The following is a 25,337-nucleotide window of genomic DNA, read 5'->3' as shown; positions in this document are numbered from 1 at the left end:
AGTTTTACTGCTTTTATATTTTTTGCTTTTTGTATTCTCATTTATGGTCTTTCCTTGCCAAACAGTCCCATTTAATATTCCTTATAAGGCTGGCTTAGTAGTTATGAATTCCTTTAGTTTTATTATTTGAGAAAGTCTTTATTTCTCCTTCTCTTGTGAATGATAGCCTTGCTGCATAGAGTATTCTTGGCTGTAGATTTCTCCCTTCTAGCACTTTGAATATATCATGCCACTCCCTTTTGGGCTTTACAGCTTCTGCTCAAAAACTTGCTAATAAAAAAAAAAAAAATTGCTAATAGCCTTATGGTATTTTCCCTTATATGTAAGTGTCTTCTTTTGCTACTTTAATTTTTTTTTCTTTATCACTACTTTTTCCCATTTTAATTACCATGTGTCTTGGTGTGGACACCTTGTGTTGAATTTTTGGGAGAATCTCTGTGCTTCCTGGATCTAGATATCTGTTTCTTCCTCAGATTGGGAAGTTTTCAGCTATTATTTTTTCAAATAAATTTCTACCTCTTTTTCTCTCTCTTCTTCTTTTGGGATTCCTATAATGCAAATGTTATGCTTGATAGAGTCACTGAGTTCCCTGAGTGTATTCTCAATTTGCATATTTTATTTTCCTCTGTTGCTCAGCTTGGTTACTTTCCATTACTTTCCATTACTCTGTCTTCCAGGTCATTAATTTGTTCCTCTGCTTTCTCTAGCCTGCTATTTATTCCACCTAGTAGTGTATTTCTCATTTCATTTATTATGTTCCTCGTCCCTGATTTTTTTTTTTTTTTTTTTGTCTTTTGTTAAGGTCCTCACTAATGTTCTCCATTCTTTTCTCAAAGCCACTGAGCATCTTCATTACTTTGAATTCTCTGTCAGGCATATTATTTATATCCATTTTCCTTAGGTCTTTTGCTGGAGGTTGGTCCTGTTCTTTCATTTGGGACATATTTTCTGTTTCCTCATTTTGTCAGTGTCTGTTTCTGTGTTTGGAGTCGGCTATATCTCTTGCTTTTGATGATAATAGTCTTTCAGGCCCTGTAATGCCCCACAGTGCAGTGTCTCCTATTCCCTAGGACCTGGTACTTCAGAGATTGTCTCCTGTGTGTGTTGCATGTGCTCTGTTCTTGAGTCCTGGGGTTTTTTCTTTGAGTCCAGTTGTCTGCAGACGTTCTCTTTACCTGTTGTGGGAAGTATTTCGTCCCCAGCTGAGTAGTGTGTGTTTTAACAAAGTGTGTTGTATAGTCTGTTCCTGAAATGAGTCCTGCCACCGCTGTATCCACAGCTGAGGTCCTATAAAACCTGTGGATTTGGAAGTGTGTTGGTGACGTTTGTACTGGTGGTTTTGTGAGGAGACCTGCAGGACTGGGACTGAGGCAAGCATGACTGAGAAGGGTGGGTCCACTGAAGTGTGATATGGCGAGATGGGGCTGATATAAGCAAGTTAGGTAGCGAGTATTGGCACCTGTGATTTTTTTTTTAAGATTTTATTTATTCATTCATGAGAGACACAGAGAAAAAGAGACAGAGACACAGGCGGAGGGAGAAGCAGGCTCCATGCAGGGAGCCCGACATATGGGACTCGATCCTGGGACTCCAGGATCACGCCCTGTTGCAGGCGGCACTAAACCGCTGAGGCACCTGGGCTGCCCACCTGTGATGTTTTTGCTGAAAAATTAGCTGATAGCCTTATGGGGTTTCCCTTGTATATAATTGTTTCTTTTTGGTGTTCTTAAAATTCTCTCTTTATCATTACTTTTTGCCATTTGACCTATGATGTGTTTGATGGTGGACCTCCTTGGGTTCACTTCATTAGGGACTTTCTGTCCTTTCTGGATGTGGATGTCTGTTTCCTTCCCCATATTGGGGAGGTTTTCAGCTATTATTTCTTCAGGTATATTTTTTGCCCTCTACTCTCCTTCTTCCCCTTCTGGGATCCCTATTATGTAAATGTTGTTATTCTTGTTATGTTGCAGAGTTCCCTTCCCCTATTCTCATTTTTTATTATTTTTTTCTTTTTGCTATACAGTTTGGTTGCTTTGTATTATTCTGTCTTCCAGATTGTTAATCTGTTCTTCTGTGTCTTTTAATCTGTACTGATTACCTCTAGTGTCTTTTTTATTTCTATTACTGAATTGTTCAGCTCTTACTGATTACATTATTTACATATGTATATATTTTATAAAATATTTATATATTTTGTATTTACTGTCTCTCTTGACATTCTCACTGAGTTCATTCACTCTTTTCTCAAGTCTAGTAATTATGACTATTACCTTTAAAGTCTTTATCAGGCATATTGCATATCTCTCTTTCATTTATCTTTTTTACTGTGATTTTGTCTTGTTCTTTATTTGGGACATATTTCTCTGTTTCTTCATTTTGTCTCTATTTGTTTCTAAGTATTAGGTAGGCCAGCTATGTCTCCTGGTCTTGAAAGTAGTGGCCTTGTGTGGAAGAGATCCTGTGGTGCCATATGGTGCAATCCCCTCTGGTTGCCAAAACCAGGGACTCCCAAGGGTGTCCCCTTCTGTTGTGGCTGAGTTGCAGTTATTGTGGGTACAGTAGTGGATGGCACTGGCTTCCAGCCTGACTGGCTGCAATGATTTGATTTACCTGATGGAGGTGTACTGGGCATAGTTTGCTCCCTGCAATGTTGAGAGACCCACCTGTTGCCTGTGTGTTCACTGGTAGGTGAGGTTAGCATTCATTCTAGGTAGCTGTCTACAGCTAGTGTCTGCTCTATCTGCAGGCACAGTGAAGGGCAGGACATGCTCTCTGCACAGCCAGCTAAAAGGCTCAGCTGCAGGAACTGTGGGCATGCTGGTGGGGGGTTATCTCTTCCCTTTCCAAAGGCAGGAGTCATTTTGAAGTGGCACAGTATTGGCAGAGTTGCCTTCCAGGTGTGGCAGAGCAGGAGCTATTTTGCCAAGGTGGGCAGGCTAGATGGAGTGGTCTGTAGGAGGATGTAGGGGCATGGGATACAGTGATAGTAAGGTAGACGGAGAGTGTCGGAACTGGCTCCTAGAAGCATCTTGCTATCTAGGTTGTAGGAGGCAAGGAAAAATGGCACTCACCATTGTTTTTGTTGCCAGAGAAATCTTTGGCCACTTAGTACATATTCTCAGATTAGTCAGTAAGCTCCTTCATGAATACCCCCAGGTGCTTTTCAAGGTGCTGCTTCTGCGTTGTGTCTCTTGAGTTATTTAGTATGTTGACTCTTTAAGGGCAGGGACTCAGTTTCCTGTCATCTTCTGGCTCTCCTTGAGTTAAGTCTTCCAATTTTCAAAGTTCTTGGAGTTAAGCCCGCATGGTTTTCAAAGCCAGATGTTTATTTTATTATTTATTTATTTATTTATTTATTTATTTATTTATTTATTTATTTATTTATTTATTTTAGAGATTTTATGTATTTATTTGAGGGAGAGAGAGAGAGAGGGAACGAGCATGAGTAGGGTGGGGAGGGAGGGGTCAGAGGCTGAGGGAGAGGGACAAGCAGACTGTGTGCTGGGCACAGAGTCAGATGTGGGGCTCAGTCCCAGGACCCTGGAATCATGACCCAAGCCGAAGGCGGGGATACTTAACCGACTGAGCCACCTGGGCACCCCTCAAAGCCAGATGTTAAGAAGATTCATCTTCCCTGTGTGGGTTCCCAGTTCCAGGGGCTACCCAGTGTGGGGTCTGGTCCTCTTGCTTCTTGATATTTGTGATATCCATCCTGTTTGTGGTTGGTTGAACCAGGGAGTTGGTTCCCAATTGCCTTCTACCTTTTCTTTGTGACTTTCTCTGACTAGCTGTGGATGTCTGTTCTGCCAGTCTAGGTCATTTTAAGAGTTAGTTGCATAGCTGTAGTTGTTGCCTCAATGTGTCTGTAGGACAAGGTGAACTCAGGATCCTCCTACTTTGCCATTTTCCCTCATACTTCCCAGGAATAGGTCTGTAGGCCCACTCTTTATTGGTGCATTTAAAACATAAGAGAGAGAATTTATTTTTTTTTTAATTTTTATTTATGATAGTCACAGAGAGGGGGGGGGGCAGAGACACAGGCAGAGGGAGAAGCAGGCTCCATGCACCGGGAGCCTGACGTGGGATTTGATCCCGGGTCTCCAGGATCGCGCCCTGGGCCAAAGGCAGGCGCCAAACCGCTGCGCCACCCAGGGATCCCAAGAGAGAGAATTTAAAGTTTGGGAGGGAAAAAAAAGAAAAGTGGCTCAAATGGCTAGTTATCAAAATCAACCAAAATCTCTAAAACAAAGGAGCCTCAGTTGGGGGAAGTGGCTTGGCTCTTTATTTAGTCTTGTTTATTAGAGAGAGCCATCTTTGAAATGAGTGCCTCTTTGAAATGGGTCCCTTCACAATCAAAGCTTAAGTCAGGCACTTATATTACAAAAAAAAAAAAAGAAAAATAGAATTTACATTATAACCATGTTAACCATTTTTTGAGTGTACCTTTAGTTCAGTGATACTACATACATTCATAATATGCTACCAGCACCCCCCCCATCTAGCTACAGAACTTTTTTAAAAAAAATATATTTATTTATTTTAAGCAGTCTACACCTATTGGTGAAGCTCAAACTCACAACCTCAAGATCAAGGGTTGCATGCTTTTCCCACTGAGCCAGCCTGGCACCCCAGAACTCTTTTCATCTTGTGAAACTGAAACTCTTTATCCTTTAGATATTAAGTCTTCTGTCCCCCAAGGCCCTGCCTGGCAACTACCATTCTACTTTCAGTTGCTATGATTTTGATTACTTTTAAGTATTGTCCATAGAATCATATACCATTTGTCTCTTTTGTGACTAATGTCCTCATGGTTCACTCATGTTGTAGCATATATTAAAATTTCCTTCCTATTTAAAGCTGAATAATATCCCATTGTATGGATATGTATATTTTGCTTATCCATTCATCATTTGATGAACACTTGGGTTTCTTACACATTTTTGCTACTGTGAATAATGCTGTTATGACAGTGGAAGTATTTAAATCCTGAGATTGAGCCCTGTGTTGGTCTCCATGTTCAGCAGGGATTCTGCTTCAGAATTCTCTCCCTTAGCCTCTCCCCTACTTGCTCGCACTCTCTCTCTGAAATAAATAGATCTTAAAAAATCTTTTGATGATATATGTGGGGAATTATTTCTGGCCTCTCTATTCTACTCCATTGGTTTATATGTCTGTCTTTATGCCAGTACCACACTTTAGACTTCTGTAGCTATACAGTAAGTTTTGAAATCAGGATTATAAGCCTTCCAGATTTTTTTTTTTAAAGATTTTATTTATTTATTCATGAGAGACACAGAGAGAAAGGCGGAGACACAGGCAGAGAGAGGAGAAGCAGGCTCCATGCAGAGAGCCCGATGTCGGACTCTATCCCAGGACTCCAGGATCATGCCCTGAGCCAAAGGCAGATGCTCAACCACTGAGCCACCCTGGCATCTCGGTTTGTTCTTTTTTAAGACTGCCTTGGCTGTTTGTGGTCTCTTGAGACTCTCTATGTATGTTTACTGATTTTTATTTCTGCAAAAAATGTCATTGGAATTTTGATAGGGATTACATTGGTTGTATAGACTATTCTGGGCAGTATTGACATCTTCGTATAAAGTCTTCTAATGCATGAGCAAAGAATGTTTTTCCATTTATTTGTCTTTAATTTCTTTGGTCAGTATTTTGTAGTTTTCGTTGTACAAGTTTTTGACCTCCATGGTTGGGTTTTTTATTTCTTTTAATGCTATTGTAAGTGGAATTGTGTTTTTAATTCCCTTTTGAGTTGTTTATTGTTAGTGTGTAGAAGTGCAGCTGATTGTGTGTTGACCTTACATGCCAGTACTTTGTTGAATTCATTTATTCTAACAGGTTTTTGTTTTTTTGATGGACTCTTTAGGGTATTCTGCATATAAGATTATATCATCTGCAAACAGGAGTCATTTTACTTCTTCCTTTTCAATTTGGACACCTTTTTCTACATTTCTCTTTCTAGATTTATTGCTTTGGCTAGACCTCCCAGTACTATATGTAAAGGAAGTGGTGAATGTGGTCATCCTTGCTTTGTTTCTGGTCTTAGAGGAAAAACTTTTAATCTTTCACCGTTAAGTGTGACGTTCACTGTATGTTTTCATATGTGGCTTTTATTATGTTGAGGTAGATTTTTTTCTTTTTTTAATAAAGATTTTATTCTATTTTTAAAGAGCATGCATGTGGGGCAGAGGGAGAGAGACAAGGGAGAGAACCTCACTCAGATTACCCACTGAGCATGGAGCCTGACATGGTGCTCAGTCTCACAATCCTGAGATCATGATCTGAGCGAAAACCAAGAGTTGGATGCTCAACCAAGCCACCCAGATGCCCCAAGGTAGATTTTTTTTCTTTTCCTAGTTTGTTGAGTGGTTTTTTTTTTTTTTAATCATGAAAGGGTGTTTAATTTGGTCAGATGTTTTTTCTGTATCAAATGAGATAATCATGATTTTTTCATCCCTCATTCCATTAATGTAGTCCATTACATTGATTGCTTTTCATATGTCAAACTATTCTTATATTCCAGGAATAACTCCCATTTGGTTGTGGTGTATAATCTTCTTAATATGCTGCTGAATTTGGTTTACTAATATTTTGTTGAGGGTATTTGCTTCAATGTTCATAAGGAATGTTGGTCTTTAGTTTTCTTGTATTGTCTTTGTCTAGCTCTAGTATTAGAGTAATGCTGGGCTTAAAAAATGAATTAAGAAGTATTCCTTTCTCTTCAAATTTGGGAAAAGTTAGAGAATAATTGGTGTTATTTAAGTGTTTGATAGAATTTCTCAGTGAAGCCATCAGTTCCAAGGGTTGCTTTATTGGAAGATTTTTGATTACTAATTCAATCTTCTTATGAGTTATGGGTTTGTCCAGATTTTCTTTGTTTTGCTCTTAATAATTTTTATTCTAATGCCCCCAGTTTCACTTATTATTTTAATAATTTGAATCTTCTCTTTTTTCTGTCCATTTAGCTAAAAGTTTGTCTATTTTGCTGATTTTTCCAAGTAACTTTTTATTTTACTGATTTTCTTCTCTTGCTTTCCTTTATTTCCTTTATCTTTGCTCTAATCTTTATTGTTTCCTTTTTTTTTGCTAGCTTTGTTCTTTTTCTAGTTCCTTAAGTTGTAAAGTTAGGTTGTTAATTTGAAATTATTCTTGTTTTTATTTATTTATTTTTTTTACAAATTTATTTATTTTAGAGAAAGCATGAATGTGAGGGGCAGAGGGAGAGAGAATCTCAAGCAGATTCTGAGCTGAGTCCAACATGGGGCTCAATCTGATAACTCTGAGATCATGACATGAGGTGAAACCAAGAGTTGGATGCTCAACTGATTATGTCACCTATGCACCCCTGTTCTTGCTTTTTAGTGTAAATGTTTATAGCTGTAAATTTTCCCCCTAGCACTGCTTTCAAAAGTTTTGGTATGTTGTATTTTTTATTTTGTTTTTAAGTTTCAGTTATTTAAGTAATCTCTACACACATTGTAGTTCTCAAATTTATGACCCAGAAAGATCAAGAGTCGCATGTTCTGACTGAGCCAGCCAGGTGCTCTGTACTTTTATTTTCCTTAAAGTATTTTTTTTTCTTCTTCTTTTTTTTTTTAAGGTTTTATTTATTTGAGAGAGAGACAGAGAGAGCATGAGCAGGGGTGAGGGGCAGAGGGATGAGCAGACTCCCCACTGAGCAGGGAGCCCAAGGCAGGGCTTGATCCAGGACCCTAAGATCATGACCTGAGCTGAAAGCAGACACTTAACTGACTGAATCACCAGGTGCCCCTGTAAGTATTTTCTAATTTCCCTTGTGATTTCTTCTTTGATCCATTGTTTGGTTGAGTATATTGTCTAGTTATCACAACTTCATGAGTTTTCCATTTACCTTCTGTTACTGATTTCTAACTTTATCTTGTTGTCATCTGAGAATATACTTTGTATATCTATCTTTCAAAATTTGTTTTGACTTAATTTATGTCCTAACATATGGTCTGTCCGGGAAAATGTCTTATGCACACTTGAGAAGACTGTGTATTGTATTTTTGTTGGGTAGAGTGTTCCTTAGAAATTGTTAGCTCTGGTTTATTATGTTGTTCAATTCCTGTTTCATTACTTATCTTTTGTCTGGTTCTATCTGTTATTGAGTGTGGAGTATTAAAGTCTCCAACTATTATTATAGAATTATTTCTTCCTTTAATTTTGTCAATTTTTACTTAATGTGCTTTGATGGTTTGTTATTAAGTGTATACATTTTTATAATTGTTAACTCTTCTTGCTGTATTGAACCTTAGCTTAATATCTCATGTCCTTTGTCTTTCATAATATTTTTTTGATTGAAAGTCTTTTTGTCTGATATTCATAAAGCCACGCTTGCTCTCTTTTGGTTCTTATTTGCGTGGAATATCTTTTACCATCCTTTCACTTTTGGATCACTCACTTTGGATCTAAAGTGAGTCTGGCAGCCCCAGTGGCTCAGTGGTTTAGCGCCACCTTCAGCCCAGGGCATGATCCTGGAGACCCTGGATCGAGTCCCACATCAGGCTCCCTGCATGGATCCTGCTTCTCCCTCTGCCTGTGTCTCTGCCTTTCTCTCTGTCTCTGTGTCTCTCATGAATAAATAAATAAAATCTTTAAAAAAAATAAAGTGAATCTGTTTTAGATGGCATATAGTTGGATCATATTTTTATCCATTCTGCCAATCTGTGAGGAGTTTAATCCATTTACATTTAAAGTAATTGCTGTAAGTAGGGACTTATTTCTGTCATTTTGCCTTTTTTCTTTTTGTCTTACAGGTTTTCTGTTCATTTTCTGTATCACTGGGTTTTTTGTGTTTAGTTGATGTTATTGAGTGAAATCTTTAAATTCCTCTTTTTGTATATATTCTATCACTGTCTTCTTTGTTACTATGAGAATTACATTTAACATCCTCAAGTTATAACACTCTAAATTTATAACAGTTTAATATAAATAACATGCAAAAACTCTGCTTTTTACAGCTCCATTCCTACTTCAGTTGCTGATGTCACACAATCACATGTTAATATATGTGTGCCACAAAACATAAGCTAATAATTCTTTTAAATGCATTATTTTTTTCATTAGTTTCTAAATTATGTAGAAAAAGTAATGTAAAGAAAAAAAGAAAAAGGAATGTGACATTATAAACCAAAGTTATAATAATATCAGTGTTTAATTATTTTTTTTGTAAACCATTTGTCTTTCAAATCATGTAGAAAACAAAAAGTGGAGTTACAAACCATTGTTTTAATAATGCTAGCTTTTATATTTTTCATGTCATTAACCATGCCATTAACCTTTACTTAGATCTTTATTTTTTTCATGTGGCTTGAGTTACTGTCTGGTGTTCTTTCATTTCAACCTGTAGGATTCCTTTTAGCATTTCTTGCTGGAGACATCCAATGGGAATGACCTCCTTTAACTTTTCTTTAACTTAGGAATGACTTAATTTCTTCCTCACTTTTGAAGGACAGTTTTGCAAGATACAGGATATTTTTTTTAAAGATTTTATTTATTTATTTAAGAGGGAAGAGTGAGAGGGGGAGGAGAGGGAGAAGCAGATCCCACCTGAGCAAGGAACCCAGTGTAGGGCTCAGTCCAAGGACCCTGATATCATGACCCGAGCTGAAACCAAGATTCAGATGTTCAATCCTACTTAGCCACCCAGGCGCCCCCAGATACAGGATTCTTGACTGATGCTTTCTTTCTGTTAACTCTTAGAATATATCATATTCTATATACTTTCTGGCCTCTAAAGTTTCAGATGAAAAATCTACAGGTTATCTTATTGAGAATCCCTTGTATGTGATGGGTGACTTCATGTTTGCTGCTTTCAAGGTTCTTTGTCTTTCAGAAGTTTGATGTGGTTCTTTTTTAAGTTTATCTTACTTGGAGTTCTTTGAACTTATTGAAGGTATGTATTTGTGTCTTTCCAAAAATTTGGGATGTTTTCAGCCATTATTTCTTTATTCTCTCTGCCACTCTTTTCTCTTTTTCTCCCATAGTTTTTATATTGGCCAGCTTGGTGATATCCCTTAGGCACTGTTCTCTAGGTTTATCAGTAAGTTTGAAGATAGGGAAATGGAAATTATTTCTTTTGTCTGCTCAAATCTTCCTTTGATTGCTTCTAGTGATTTTTCTTTTCTTTTTTAAAGATTTTATTTATTCACTCATGAGAGACACAGAGAGGCAGAGACATAGGCAGAGAGAGAAGCAGGCTCCCTGCAGGGAGCCTGATGTGGGACTCAATCCCTGGACCCTGGGATCATGACAGATGCTCAACTACTGAGCCACCCAGGCATACCCTTCTAGTGAATTTTTTATTTCAATTATTGCCCTTTATGATTTTTTTTCTTTAAAAATTTTTTTTAAAAAATTTAAATCCAATTTAGTTAACATATAGTATATTATTAGTTTCAGGGGTAGAATTTAATGATTCATCAGTTGCATATAACACCCAATGCTCATTACATCAAGGGCCCTCCTTAATGCTCATCATCCAGGTACCTCATTCCCCACCCCCGCCCCCCACCAGGAATCCTCAGTTTGTTTTCTGTAGTTAAGAGTCTCTTATGGTTTTCCTCACTCTCTGTTTTTATCTTATTTTTCTTTCCCTACCCTTATTTTCTTTTAAGATTTTTATTTATTTATTTTAGAGACAGAGAATGGGGGGAAGGGCAGGAAGAGAGAATCTTTCCAGCAGATTCCCCACTGAATGGGGAACTCAACATAAGACTCAGTCCTGTGACCCATGAGATCATGACCTGAGCCAAAACCAAGAATCAGATGCCCAATGGACTGAGCCACCCAGATGCCCTTCTTTCTTATTTCTTTTTAGGTTTTTCATCTCTTTATTGATAATTAAATTTATTCATATAAATTTGTTTGCACATCTTCCTGTAGTTCTTTTTTTTTAATATTATTTATTTATTCATGGGAGACACAGGGAGAGAGAAAGAGAGAGAGGCAGAGACATAGGCAGCATGAGAAGCAGGCTCCATGCTGGGAGCCCAATGTGGGACTTGATCCCAGGACCATAGGATCCCACCCTGAGCCAAAAGCAGATGCTCAACCACTGAGCCACCCAGTAGTCCCTCTTCCTTTAATTCTTTAAGATGGTGGTTTTAAAGTCTTTGTCTAGTAGATCTACCATCAATTCTATTTTTTCTTTCTGGCCCAGGGATAGAAACTATTTTCTTGTTGGTTTTTTTTTTTTCCTTTGTATATGCCATACTTTCCTGATGCTTTGTGTGTTTGTTATTTTTTTGTTGGAAACTGGACATTTAAATCTAATAATGTGATGATTCTGAAAATCAGAATCTTCTTCACCAAGGTTTACTGGGTTTTGCTTGTGTTTTTGTTTTTGATTGTTGTAGGCTCTCTGTGCCAAAGATCAACCTGAGGTGTAAACTTAAGGTCTTCTCAGGTTTTTTTTTAACCTGCATCTTTCCCTCAGCATATGTAGTAACTTTCTAATTTCCCCTATATGCATTTGCTTTTAAATGTGTAGTCTTTAATGTCTGGCTCCCAAAAGGGGCAAGACAGAACAATGAAGGGGAGAAAAGGACAATGGCTCTTTAAGTTTCCTAGTAGTCACTTTAGCTTCTTTGCTCCTTTGAGGTGAGAAGCAGTAATAACTAATCAGGTCACAAAACCCTGATATTTGGAGCAAAGGGTTCTTTTGCTTACCCTGATCTGTACAGACTGGGTGCAAGCTGCTCCTGGTATGCTAAACACAGCTGCCGGTTTTAGGAATGGGAATTGAGAATGGGTAATTGTTACTGTGCTAAGAGCTAAAATTGAAATTAACCACAAATTATCATTTTAGGTTTCCCTGGAATTTGCAAACCTCAATAGACTCCACAGAGTTCCTAAATAGTTACTTGAGACAGAACCTGCCAGTGCAATTGTTGTCTAGATGGGGAGACACATTCCTGGTACTTTTTATTCTGCAATTTCTCCACAATCCTCTTTTCCTGAACTTTTACAGTGGGACAGAATTCAGGAAAGCCTTTCTGATTTCTCAGACTTCTTCTGTTTCTTTGTGTTGTGTTAAAAAATATGGCAGTTTGTTTTCTGAGCTTTCCTGGGTCTGTTACCAACCCACTTTGGTCTCAACTTTCCCTTCCTCTCTCTTGACCCTGTCTTGCTCAATTTTAGTTCCATACCCAGAAGTATCTTTTAACTGTAGGCCCTGTCATGGAGCTCTAGCATATTAATTTTGAATGTTTATAAGACCCTAGCAGCTGCAGTCCTTCTTATGGCACAAGGGCAGAAGCCCTTCCAGATTCACCTGTTTTCATATTAGTGCAATAGTGAATTTTAGTGAATGCTAATGGTTGGGAATCCTCCTGTTTTTATAACTTTTAAATACTGCCAGTTGGTTTTTTGTGTTTTTTTTTTTTCTTGCACAGATGGCATCATCCTGCAGTTCTTGCATCCTTAGTGATTTTTTTCCCACTCACTTATATTTTGATGTGTGTGGGGAATACTTTGTCATTATGTTTTGTTGTTTTTTACTTTTTTTAAAGATTTTATTTATTTATTCATGAGAGAGAGAGAGGCAGAGACACAGGCAGAGGGAGAAGCAGGCTCCATGCACGGAGCCCGAAGCGGGACTGGATCCCAGGTCTCTAGGATCAGGCTCTGGACTGATGGCGGCGCTAAACCGCTGAGCCACCTAGGCTGCCCCTGTCACTATGTTTTGATACAAATACTATTCTTTGAGGTTTTTTTCTTTGTTACCCAGTTGCTTTTATTTTAATATAGGGATTCAGAGATTAAAGAATTTTGCTGTTACCATGCCATCAATCCTTTCTTTATACTTTTACCTTTACTATTTTGTATGTTTATATTTTATATGGTTTTTTAATATATTATCTTTTTTCCTTCAAAAAGATATAGTTTGATTTTTTTTTTAAAGCCAACTTGATGGTCTTTCTTCTTTAACTGGAGCATTTAATCTATTTACATTTAATATAATTACTGATGGGAGTTTAAATCTATATTTCTTTTGTTCCATTTGTTTTCTGTTTGTTTCTCTCCTTTTAGATTTATTTTTATTAATCCTATGGTTCCTTTTTTTTTTCTTTGTTAGGAAATTACACACTTGAGTTCTGTTCTTCAGTGGCTATTTTGGAAATTCTCAAGCATCCTTAATTTGCAAAATACCCGATATTAAGAGATACTTTTATCTTCCACTTAAATTATAAACAAAATTAGAACACTGTTACTCTATTTACCTGATGCCCAGGTAACACATTTTGTTATTGTGTATTTTAGCTATATTTTTTAAATCTTCACAAGACTTTATTTTATGTACTCAGTGTTTACAGTATTCATTTCTTTGCTTTTTATGCCTTTCTATATTTCTTTTTAATCAAGGAATCTCTTGCATGAGCATCTCCTTTAGAATTTTTTATAGTATAGATCTGTCAGATTTGTTTTGTTTGAAAATGTCTTATGCCTTTATTATTAATGGATATTTTCACTAGATTTAGAATTCAGTTAATTAATTTTTAAAAAGTTTTGGCAGTTGAACATTTTTTTAATTTTATTTTTAAAGATTTTATTTATTTATTTGACAAAGGTACAGACAGGAGAGAGCACAACCAGGGGGAGCAGCAGGAAGAGGGAGAAGCAGACTCCTTGCCAAGCAGGGCTCAGTCCCAGGGCCCTGGGACCATGACCTGAGCCGAAGACAAATACTTAACCAACTGAGCCACCTAAGTGCCCTTAGATTTAAAATTTTAGATTAGCAGTTATTTTCTTTCAACACATCGAGTATATTAGTCCACTATTAGTTTCCATTATTACTGCTGAGAATTTAGCTGACGTTTCAGCTCTCGCTCCCTTGAAGATAATCTTTTTTCTGTAATTTCTTTTAAGATTTTCTCTTTGTTTTTCTGTACTCTGGTATGATGTGCCTAGGTGTAATTTTTTTTTTCTATTTTGTTTTCAATTTGCTGGGCTTCTAGAATCATGGATTTATGTCTTTCATCGGTTGATTTATGTCTTTCATTGGCTCACAGAACTTAACCATTATATCTTCAAATTCTGCTTCTGTTCCTTTTTTTCCTTTTTCTTGGATGCCAGTTATCCTCTGCATGTATCCTCTCCATTTGAAATAGAAAGTCTGCTCTATTTTCCTGAAGGTAGCATAGAAAACTAAAAAAAATGGAGTCTGTTCTAACTTCCCTTCATTTGTTCATTTAATTTTCTCTTCTGCTTTCTAATTTACTGTTAAGCCTGTGATTTGAGATCTTTCAGCTGTTGTAATTTTTTTTTCTAAATTTTTAGCTTATTCTTTTTCAAGTCTGTTTTCTTGAAACTGAAAAGTTTACAGTTCTCTGCTGAAAGCTTCAGGCTTTGATTTTTATTTCTTTGAACACTGTCAGCATAATTAATTTATTGTCTCTGCCTAATAATTACAATATCAGAAGTCCTTCTTTCTTGCTTGTTTTCTTTTGGCTGTTGTTTCAGTCTCTTTATGTCTTGTTTCCTGTATGCCTTAGTTATCTTTGACTATTTGCTGGATGTTGTATTTGAAACCTTTTTTGGTGTGAGTAATTTAAGGCCTTTTTCCAGAGATTTCATTTGCTTCTGCTAGGTGCATGGAAGTTTTTGTTTTGAAGATTTTATTTATTTGAGAGAGAGCACGAGTGAGTACAAGCAAGGGGGAGGGGCAGAGAGAGAGAGGGAGAGTAGATTCCCCACTGAGCAGGGAGCCCAAAGCAGGGCTCAGTCTCAGGACCCTGAGATCACCGTCTGAGCAGAAGGTGATGCTTAACTGACTGAGCCACCCAGGCACCCTTCAGAAGCACTTTTAATTTGGGACCTTCTTGACTTAGAGGAGAGGAAACCAGGTTTCAGTTAATGGGACAAGTGGTTTACTTCTAGTTAACTCTTATCCTGAGCATTGTAGCCCTTACAGGTAACAACTTTAAATGAGGGTGGGGCGCGGGGGGTTGGGGGGGGAGTGTTAATCCTTAGCACTCATTCTCACAGCTTTTTCTTTGGATTGCCAAAAGCCTTTAGGGAAAAAATGGGTTCTCCTTGATTTTTTTGCCTGGTAATTCCTTATTATTGTGTTAGTTCTTTAATTTGTAAGAAAAAGAATTTAATATATATATATATATTTAATCATAAGTAATCTCTACCCTCAACATGGAGCTCAGTCTCATGACCCTGAGATAAAGAGCTGTATGCTCTACTGTATGAGCCAGCCACATGCCTCAAATTGAATGTATTTTATTTAACTTTCTTCATTGACTTTGGAGACAGAGCTACCTACTCCACCATCACCAAAAGTAGACTACTTATCTCATGGAATTTAGTCTTACCTAAACATACTTAAATAAAAACAGTGTATATTAGGTAATTATCTGAGTAATTTGTAGAAAATACCTAAGCATCTAAACTAACAACATACCATGGTATGATTAGGTAAGATCCATTTTGTTGAGCATACTTTTTATATAATAACTACCACTTATCTATAAGTTTCTATATGCCAGCTATCTCATTCTAAGTACTTTCTACATGTTGTCTGACTTAATTTAACCCATGAGGTGTAAGTATTACTGTGTTCTCTCTTTTACAGATGAAGAAATCAATGCTCAAAGAGGTTAATGAGTTTGTCCATGTCATACAGTTTAATAAATAGTTACGCTAGTAGTCACTCAGGCCATCTGAGTCTGAGCTAAACCTCTATACTTTATTCTTTCTAGTGCTACAAGAACATATAACAAGAGGACCTGATCTAGTCATGGGATCAGGGGGGTTTTCCCTGAAGAAAGAAATCTGAGCCAGGATCTGAAGGTCAGGTATGAATTAACTAAGTGAAGAGTAGGATAAGAGTGGCCAGACCTTGAATTTGGAGAGAGGTGACATTTTGACAATTTGAGAGTGGTCCAGTGTGGTAGTTAGGAAGATTGTCAGAATATACTCCACACTCTGGGGGAGTATCATACCACCCTTACGTCTGGTCTACCACCCTTATGTCTAGTCTACAAGGGTGTATTCTTCCCACTTTAAAATTCTGACTGACTCTTGATAGTAATAGAATAGGATAAACACAGCACCACTTGTGAAGTGTTCTTGCCAGAAAATACTGAACCTGAATCTTTTTTTTTTTAAAGATTTTATTTATTTATTTATGAGAGACACAGAGAGAGAAAGAGAGAGAGGTAGAGACACAGGCAGAGGGAGAAGCAGGCTTCGTGCAGGGAGCCCGACGTGGGACTTGATCCTGGGACTCCAGAATCACACCCTGGGCCAAAGGCAGGCGCTAAACCGCTGAGCCACCCAGGGATCCCCCTGAACCTGAATCTAATAAAGCCTCTAGATGTAACCAGCTTATAAGAAATATAGAGGATGGAAAAGTATGTTAAATACAAAAACACAGTAAGCCAAATCTGAAATAAGAGTAGTTTGAGGGATCCCTGGGTGGGGCAGCGGTTTGGCGCCTGCCTTTGGCCCAGGGCGCGATCCTGGAGACCCGGGGTCGAGTCCCACATCGGGCTCCCGGTGCATGGAGCCTGCTTCTCTCTCTGCCTATGTCTCTGCCTCTCTCTCTGTCTCTGTGACTATCATAAATAAATAAAAATTTAAAAAAAAAGTAGTTTGACAAAATAGATGGCCTATTATTCAACAACAAAAAATGCATGTTAAAAAAAAGAGGGGAAGGACTGGTATAGATTAAAAGAAACTTTAGAGTGCTACATTTGGACATTGTTTGGATCCTGATTTGAAAAAAAAAGACATTTTTAAGATATTTTGAGGAAAATTGAACCTGGACTAGGTATTAAGTGATGATAAATTGTTAATTTTATTTGGTGTGACAATGGTATTGAAGTTATGTTTAAAACAAATTTGTATTTGTTAAAGATGTATACTGAAATCTAAACATTGAAGAAATGAAATAAGAATGGAAGAATGTTGGCTTTCATTGAAGCTGTATTCGTGGATTTATTATACTTTCTCTATTTTTGTATATTTCTAAAAATTTCTCTAAATTTACATTTATTTATTTATTTTTGTATATTTCTAAAAATTTCTCTAAATTTCTCTAATACAGTTAGGCAATGTGAATATTTTTTTTTAATTTTTTATTTATTTATGATAGTCACAGAGAGAGAGAGAGAGGCAGAGACACAGGCAGAGGGAGAAGCTGGCTCCATGCACCGGGAGCCCGACATGGGATTCGATCCCGGGTCTCCAGGATCACGCCCTGGGCCAAAGGCAGGCGCTAAACCGCTGCGCCACCCAGGGATCCCAATGTGAATATTTTTTATTGCCAATCTACTTCTTCTGATTTAACAAAAGATACTATATCTCCAGCAGCCCCTAAAGCCTAGGAGAAATTAAAACTAGGTGAACGGTTTGTAAAAGCAGGATGGGTTACCATAGTAGGGGTGGTTGAGTTGTTAAAGAGACCAAAGCTTACAGGGGAGATAGTATGACATTAAGCACAAAAGTGGCAGAATTTGGGAATTTGTAACATGTTATTGGGTTTATCTGAAAATAAGGGGGGAAAGACTGCACCCTGTAGACCAGACTTAAGGGTGACTGGTAAATTGTTTAGTTGGATTTCACTATCTGAAACAGACATAAAAGGGTAGGAGGGTGCTTTGGATGAAATACTACCTGGCAGTGAAGAGGCCTACTTTTTTCCTTAGTAATTCTGAGAAGATCATTTCACTTTTCTGGGATTCAGATGGTTATAGTACCTGATGTCTTGGTACAACTCTCTCATATGCTGCTCTGCCAACTATGAACAGCTAGAGATTTTGGATTAAACACTATACAAGGTCCTTTCAAGATCTAAAAGTTCCTGATGCTAATGAATGTGTATGATTGTGCTTCTTGAAAGGAGGAATTATATCTACATACCAAAGAATCCAAATTTCCCTATAGGGTGATAAAGTCTTAGATGATAAGAAGAAGTAATGGTAGGGTAGACTGAATATAAACTTTTGTGTCTGCCAGTCACGCAGAATTCTTTGTTGCTAGCCTCTGATCTACTTAGAAATAAAGACTACCTAAGCAAGTGGCACTACATTTACCCTTGGAGTTAGTCCAGTGAATTGTTAGACTGGCCTATAACTTTGGGTCAGGTATAGTTCTTTTGGCTTCAAGAAGCAGCTTCCACAAGATAGCAGTTTATTTATTAGCAGCACGTGCTTTGTACATATCTAATTAAAAAAAATAGTTGTGTGTGTGTAAAACTCATAATGTTTTATTTCTAGAGGAGAACATTATAAGATAGGATTTATTCTAATGATTCTTAAAATCAGCTTTCTAGGAAGTCATACAAGTTTTGACACAGGAATGCTCAAATTGCCTAAGGGTTATCCATTCTTTTAAATATAATTTTCTTTAGCACCTATTGAACTTTTTCTTTTTTCATTTAGGCAACGTGAATATTTTTTATTGCCCATCTACTTCTTCTGATTTAACAAAAGATACTATATCTCCAGCAGCCCCTAAAGCCTAGGAGTCCAGTAAATCATTAAACAGACTCATGACTGAAAAACAGGTAAACTTGAAATATTATATATATATATTATAAATAATATATATAATTATATATAATAACTATATAATTATATATAATTTGATCATTCAAAATGTGTGGCATTATTTACAGAGTACTTGGTTTTTATGAGTCATAGTAGATAGCCACTGAGATGCCCACATAGCTTTTGGTTCCTAAAGCAGATAGCTTCAGTAATTTTAATTCTGGATCATGAATCTTTCTGACCAACAACATAAATAAGGGAAAAGATTGTAGGAGGAGAAGTGTGGAAGGGATAAAGAAGGTGAAGAAAGTCAGCAGTCAAAAGGAAAGATTTGGTGCTGTTAGTAATAGTGCTATTGTAGTCATACCAGTAGAGAGCTTAATGTTTGGGGGCATTTGAATGTGGAAAGTATTATTTTTATATGTACTTTCTCTATATTAATCTTTAAGCTATTACAATATTTAATACTATATCACTAGTAAAAAAACTATTTTATAAATTATATTTTTCAAGCACTTAAACATTGATTGTAAATTCACTCAGATTACCTTTTCAAATATACTCAAATAACTTAAAATGCAAGTAAATTAACTTCACACAGTGATTTCAAATTGATCATTGTATTTACATTAAAAGACTATTAATATCATGGGTTTAAATATCTAAAAAATCATCTTTATTTTTATTCTTATCTGTATTGTATATTCTTACTACCATTTCTTCCCATTATTGTTTTTATTTATTTACTTAATTTAGAGAGTTAGGGTCCCCCTCTCAGGTTTATGGTACGAATAGGTATTTAGAATCAGAGATACAAAACTTGAGAATATCTTTCAGAGTGACTCTACTAGAATCAGTTACTTAGATGGACAGACTCCTTTTTATAGTTAGATCTTGTCCATTATACAAAGGACTATCTACATCATTGGCTTTGACTATTCAGGCATTTTGATTTTTTTTGGTGACCTTATTCATTAAGTGGTACTTGTTTCTGTGTGACTTGCATTTAATTTACTGTTCAGTTAATATGACCTAATTGGCAGCTGTTTCTTTTCTTTCTTTAAACTTTGGTCAAACTTTTTTTTTTTTCTTAAGATTTTATTTATTTGAGAAAGAGCAAGAGCCTGCACACAAGCAGGGGTAGTAGGGTCAGAAGGAAAGGGAGAAGCAGACTCTACACTGAGCACAGAGCCTGACATGGGTTTGATCCCATGATCCTGAGATCATAACCTGAGCTAGAGTCAGATGCTTAACCAGCTGAGCCACCCAGGCACCTTGCAGCTGTTTCTTTTGAGTAGGGCCTGGTGTGATTTGGTTAAGCAAAAAAAACCCTAAGGTTTGTTTGGTTCATTGAAATTACAAGGTGTTTTTTGGTTGGTATTTTTGTTTCAATTTATCCATTACAGCCTATATGTATGAGTATGGAATTATATAATGTGCTTTATTATTTGTGCTTATTTGCATTCCTTTTGATCTGCTAATTTTGTTAGACATTTGTTTTAATTTTAATCATCATGTGTGCATAAAAAATTCATATTAAGAAACTTTGGAGAAAAAGTTCCATTATTTTGTAAACAAGGAAATTATATTTGAGAGGGTGTTTCTTCACTTTATATATTGAAGTTGATCCTTCTCTCCTTGTAATTACAGCGGGAAGAAGCAGAATGGGAAAGCATAAATGTGCTGTTGATGATGCATGGCTTAAAGCCTTTATCTCTAGTCAAAAGAACTGATCTTAAAGGTAATCAAATCCTATTCTTGCTAGATCTTATCCTTTCTCATTATGGTAAAAAAATTCTTTTTCCTTTTAAAACTAATTTTTATCTTAAAATTTTTTGCCTTTGATTTTTACTATCTGTATTATATTCAAAAATGTAGATCTCATCGTTTTTGATAAACAGTCATCACAAAGGATGAGGCAGAATTTGAAAACATTGGTGGAGGAAACAACACGTCAACAGAACATGATCCAGGAGCTCATAGAAACTAATCAGCAGCTTAAGTAAGAAAAAACAGAATTCTCTTTTGAATTGTTTGTATACCAGTGGTATGCATTCTAAAAATAATGCCTTGAATCTTGAACTTTAATTTTCTATTTTGACTAAATATTAAGTTTAAAAAATATTTTTAGTAGGTAGATCTTTCAGTAATAGCTTAGATATGTAAGAGTGCCTTGTATTTCTTCCATTGGTTTGTGTTATATGACAGAAATTTTAACAATGCAATGAAATTTTAGAAATTTGTTATGTTGTTAGATGAGTATGTTTGTTAATGTGATTTCCTTCTATACTAAGGGAAGAAATCATGTGTCTGTTTTTAGAAATGAACTTCAGCTAGAGCAAAGCCGAGCAGCCAATCAGGAACAACGAGCTAATGACTTGGAACATATTATGGAGAGTGTGAAATCCAAAATTGGTGAATTGGAGGATGAATCCCTAAATAGGGTTTGCCAGCAACAGAATAAGATAAAAGATCTTCAAAAGGAATATAAAGCTTTACAGGTATTATGTGTTTTCTTATATGATAGTAGTAAAACAGCTCATTAAGGTCACAGGTGATTTCTATGTCACTTAATTCAGTGGTCTTTATCTTATTGACAGATCACTGATTGCTTTCTAAAAATTCTTTGTTTGGTTTCCAGAACATCCTCTTCTCTGGTTTTCCTCTCACCACACTGGTCATTCTTTAATTCTTTTGCTGGCTCTTCTTATCTTCCTTCCTATCCAATTAGTGCTGGGATTCTCTAGTACTTATTCCTTAGACGTTTTTTCTTTCCTGTATATTCTGACTCCCTTGGTGATGTTCTGTCTAATGCATAGCATAAATTCATTAATAATTTCAAATCATTATCCCAGGCATCCTCCCTTAGTTCCAGACTGATACCTTGCAGCCTACTGGATGTCTAATAGGCACCTAGAATTTTACATGTCTGAAATGGAGTTCCTGAATTTCTTTCCCCAATTTTTTTCTTTTAGTCTTTACTCGGGTCCAAGTCACTTTCATTTCTCTATACCTATCTGTTGGTCTCCCTGTTTCTACCCTTGCCTTTTTCAGTATGCTTTCAGCATGGTAGCTCAGAAACCTCTAATGACTTTCTTTTTTCTTTAGGGGAAAATAAAAAAATCTTACCATGGCCTCTAACATTCTACATGATCTGGCTTCCTGTTATGTTCTGATTTCATCTGGTTTACTCTTGGTTTATTCTACACCAGTCACACACTCTTTTCATAGAGAGTGTGAGTGTGTGTGCACAAGCAAGTGTGATGTGAGCAGGTGGGGAAAGGAGAAAGAGAGAGGGAGAGAGAGAATCCTAAGGCTCAGCAGAACCCAACACCGGGCTTGATCTCACAACCCTGAGATCATCACCGAACTGAAATCTAGAGTAGGACATTAACTAAGCCACCCAGGCGCCCCATGTTCTTGCTCTTCCTTGAACATTATCCTTGAGCATTCTCACCTCAGGACCTTTGTGTATTTTGTTCTTTCTTTTTCCTTTGCACTGCGTGCTTTTTCCCAGTTAGGTACATGGCTTGTTGTCTTCTTTCTTGAATGTCACCATCTCTCAGGGATTCCTTTCTTGAGTACTTTACTTGTGGTTGCCATTTCCATCCTCTACACATCATACTGCCTTTCCGGATTTAAATTTTATCCATAGTTCTTATCACTATACAACATACTAACATACTACGTGCTTTATTTGTTTTATGTATCTCCTGTGTTAGAATGTAAGCTGCATGAAGGCAAATATTTTTGTCTGTTTTATTTAGGCTAAGAGTACCTGTTTTATTAATAATAGTAGATGCTCTAATATTTGGGTTACTGAGCTAAATTTACATAACATTTTTATGGAATACCCTTTGTGATTATAAGTTGTTTGGTTACTTTTTAGATAAGTACAATATTGTAACACTGAATGCTTAATTTCCTGCTTTTATAAAACTGTTATTTTTAAAACAGAATTTGTTATAATTTGAAGAAAATAAATATTTTGTAGTGATAGTGTTGTAGAAGTTATTACAGATCCTTACAATATTACATCTTTATGAACATCAAATCCTTAAAGTGGTTTTATTGGCAGAACATTGTATTTACCTACTGCACAAGGTGTTTAGGCTGCCTGAAAGGGACCAGTACTCATGAGACAGAGTCTAGATGTCCCTTCAGTTTATATTGACAGTGTTAGAAGGATCAGATGAGTTAATATAAAGTCCTTTGGGGTCAGAGAGAATCAGCTAGAAACCATGGAGAGTTCTGGTATGAGGACAGTGGCAGTTGGTGTTCTGCCCTCATTTAGGCTGCCAGCTTGGGGTACATAGTGGGAGAGCTGCTCGTATTGATCTTAACTCCAGAGCAGATAATGAAATCTGTTTTTATTACTTATCAATCAACAGAATTTTCTACCATTAGACTGTTATTGTAGGTTATGTTTTAGGTTAGCTTTGTTAGGTAGCTTTCTTTATCAATGGAGCATTATAAAATTATAAAAATCTCTCTAAAAGGAGGAGGGATTTTGGAAATATTTCTATATGCATTTGATTTTGAACTTTCTCTCAGATATAGGGCATGTGGAAACCCAAGACCATTTAACACGTCAAGTTACTAATGTGAGAAAGCAGCCAGCAGGAGTTGTAAAGGTTCTTTGGTTGTCAGTGGGAATTGAGGTAGAGGATACAAGTGCTATCTTTCTAGGAAGGTATCTGTTTATCTCTTCAAAGAGATTGATATATAAATAATTACAAAGTTAAATTATTGGAACATAAGACATATGAATTTACCAGAGTTTTAGGGACTACAAAGAACTGCTACTTGAAGGTTCATTGGTAAGGGATGACTTGTATTTTTCCACCAAGTAGTTTCATATGTCATAAATGACTTACGGTATTATTAGCTTTCTATTTTCAGGTCCCAGAGATTTTTTTATATAGCTTACAAATGGTACAGAGGAGGTCTCATGTTCCAGTCTGCCATGGAAGGGGGCAGACAGAATCAGGACTAGGGTGTGGACATTTGGTGTTGAGGAAGGCTGTCTGTGCTAAATTGATCAATTGAAATTAGTTGTTTGTTTTTAAGCCCCTGAAGGGTACTTTTTATAGAGTAGTAACAAATTGGCGAACCCAAGGAATTACTGTCCCTACGATGTTGCTAATTGTCCCATACCATTACAGAATAGTCACATATTCTGTTTCATACCAATCAATCTGTGCTTTCTTGGAGAAGATGGGGAGTGCCCCCCAGAAAACACTTATTTCACCATTAATGGCACATTCTTCTTATTTTAGCATACAGTTATTTCCAGTTTTAGAATGCTTTAATGCCTCTTGTTTTGCAGTGGAGAGAAAGGAAATGTTGATTTTGTATGTATAGGGCAGAGAAGTTAAGGAAATCATTTTGAAAGATTGCTAGGGAAATGTAGAAACCAAAAGACATTATATTTGCAGTTTTTATGTTCTGCTGTACAGTTTTTCTCTTTCTGTACTTAGACCAGTACGTTGGCTTCTTTGGATATGGTTTTATAAACTCTTACATTCTCTAAATTTCTAAACATAACTTTTTAGTTTTAAGTCAGTGTGATCTGTATCAGGATATAACTCTCCCTCTTTGCAAAAATGATGGTGCTATTCATAGGGAATCTATAGGTCAGTAAACTGATTTTTACTGTTCTTTTAGTGGTTATTTCACAGATCAAAATATGTATTCTTGACTTCTGAAAATCTAATGTTACCTTGCTACTGGAAGTCCTAGCCACAGCAATCAAACAAGAAAAATAAAAGGTGTCCATATTGGTAAGGAAGAAGTTAAATTGTCACTATTTGCAAATATGTAAAACTTTACATAGAAATGAATGAAACTATACATAGAAAATGTATAAAGACTCTATCAAGAGGCACCTGGGTGGCTCAGTCAGTTAAGTGTCCAACTCAGGTCATGATCTCAGGATAGTGAAATCAAAACCGACATTGGGCTTTCCACTGGGCCTGGACCCATCTTAAGGTTCTCTCCCCCTCATTCTGCCTCCCCGCCCACTCTCTGTCTAAAAAAAAAAAAAAAAAAAAAGATTATCAGAAAACTATTAGTAATAATAAATGAGGGGACACCTGGGTGGCTCAGTGGTTGAGTGTCTGCCTTCAGCTCAGGGAGTGATCCTGGAGTCCTAGGATCAAGTCCTACATTGGGCTCCCCGCAGGGAATCTGCTTCTCTCTTTGCTTGTGTCTCTGCCTCTCTGTGGTCTCTTATGAATAAATAAATAAAATCTAAAAAAAAAAAAAAGAATAATGAATTCAGTAAAGTTGGAAGATACAAAATTAATTCACAGAAATGGGTTGTGTTTCTATACACTAATAATGAAGTAGCAGAAAAAGAAGTTAAAAATTGCATTTACAATTGCATCAAAAAGAATAAAATACCTAGGAATAAACTTAACCAAAGAGATAAAAGACCTACACTATGAAAACTATAAAACATTGATGGAAAAAAATAGAAGATGACACAAACAAATGGTAAGATATTCCATGCTTGTGGATTGGAAAAATTAAAATATTGTTAAAATGTCCATACTACTCAAAGCAATCTACAGATTTGTTGCAATCTCTGTCAAAATACCTATAACATTTTGACAGAACTAGGACAAATAATACTGAAAATGATATACAATGACAAAATACCTTAGGTAGCCAAAGCAATCTTGAGAAAGAACAACCAAGCTGGAGGTATCATAATTCAAGATTTTAACAAATGCTACAAACATGCAGATCAAAATAGTATGGTATGGATTGACTGAATTCTATGGGCACTGGAGCCTT

General features: G+C 36.5%; 1 protein-coding gene across 8 annotated transcripts in view; it reads left to right on the top strand.

The window, feature by feature from the left end:
- Positions 1 to 25,337, top strand: part of CEP70 (centrosomal protein 70) — a 105,726-nt gene that overhangs the window by 23,071 nt on the left and 57,318 nt on the right. For 3 of the 8 annotated variants that reach the window (XM_055321259.1, XM_055321257.1, XM_055321264.1), the window contains exons 3-7: positions 15,744 to 15,839; positions 18,429 to 18,553; positions 20,187 to 20,277; positions 20,415 to 20,538; positions 20,857 to 21,037. In XM_055321259.1, coding sequence (XP_055177234.1) covers positions 18,539 to 18,553; positions 20,187 to 20,277; positions 20,415 to 20,538; positions 20,857 to 21,037 — 411 coding nt within the window. In that variant the 5' untranslated portion in view covers positions 15,744 to 15,839; positions 18,429 to 18,538. Of the gene's footprint in view, positions 1 to 7,612; positions 7,785 to 15,743; positions 15,840 to 18,428; positions 18,554 to 20,186; positions 20,278 to 20,414; positions 20,539 to 20,856; positions 21,038 to 25,337 lie in introns of all 8 variants that reach the window. The other 5 variants (XM_055321260.1, XM_055321263.1, XM_055321262.1 and 2 more) reach the window with 5 other exon arrangements.

This window comes from Nyctereutes procyonoides, unplaced genomic scaffold, assembly GCF_905146905.1.
Source record: "Nyctereutes procyonoides isolate TBG_1078 unplaced genomic scaffold, NYPRO_anot_genome, whole genome shotgun sequence".
In the NCBI taxonomy this organism is placed as follows: domain Eukaryota; kingdom Metazoa; phylum Chordata; class Mammalia; order Carnivora; family Canidae; genus Nyctereutes; species Nyctereutes procyonoides.
This window is presented reverse-complemented; position numbering and strand designations above follow the sequence as displayed.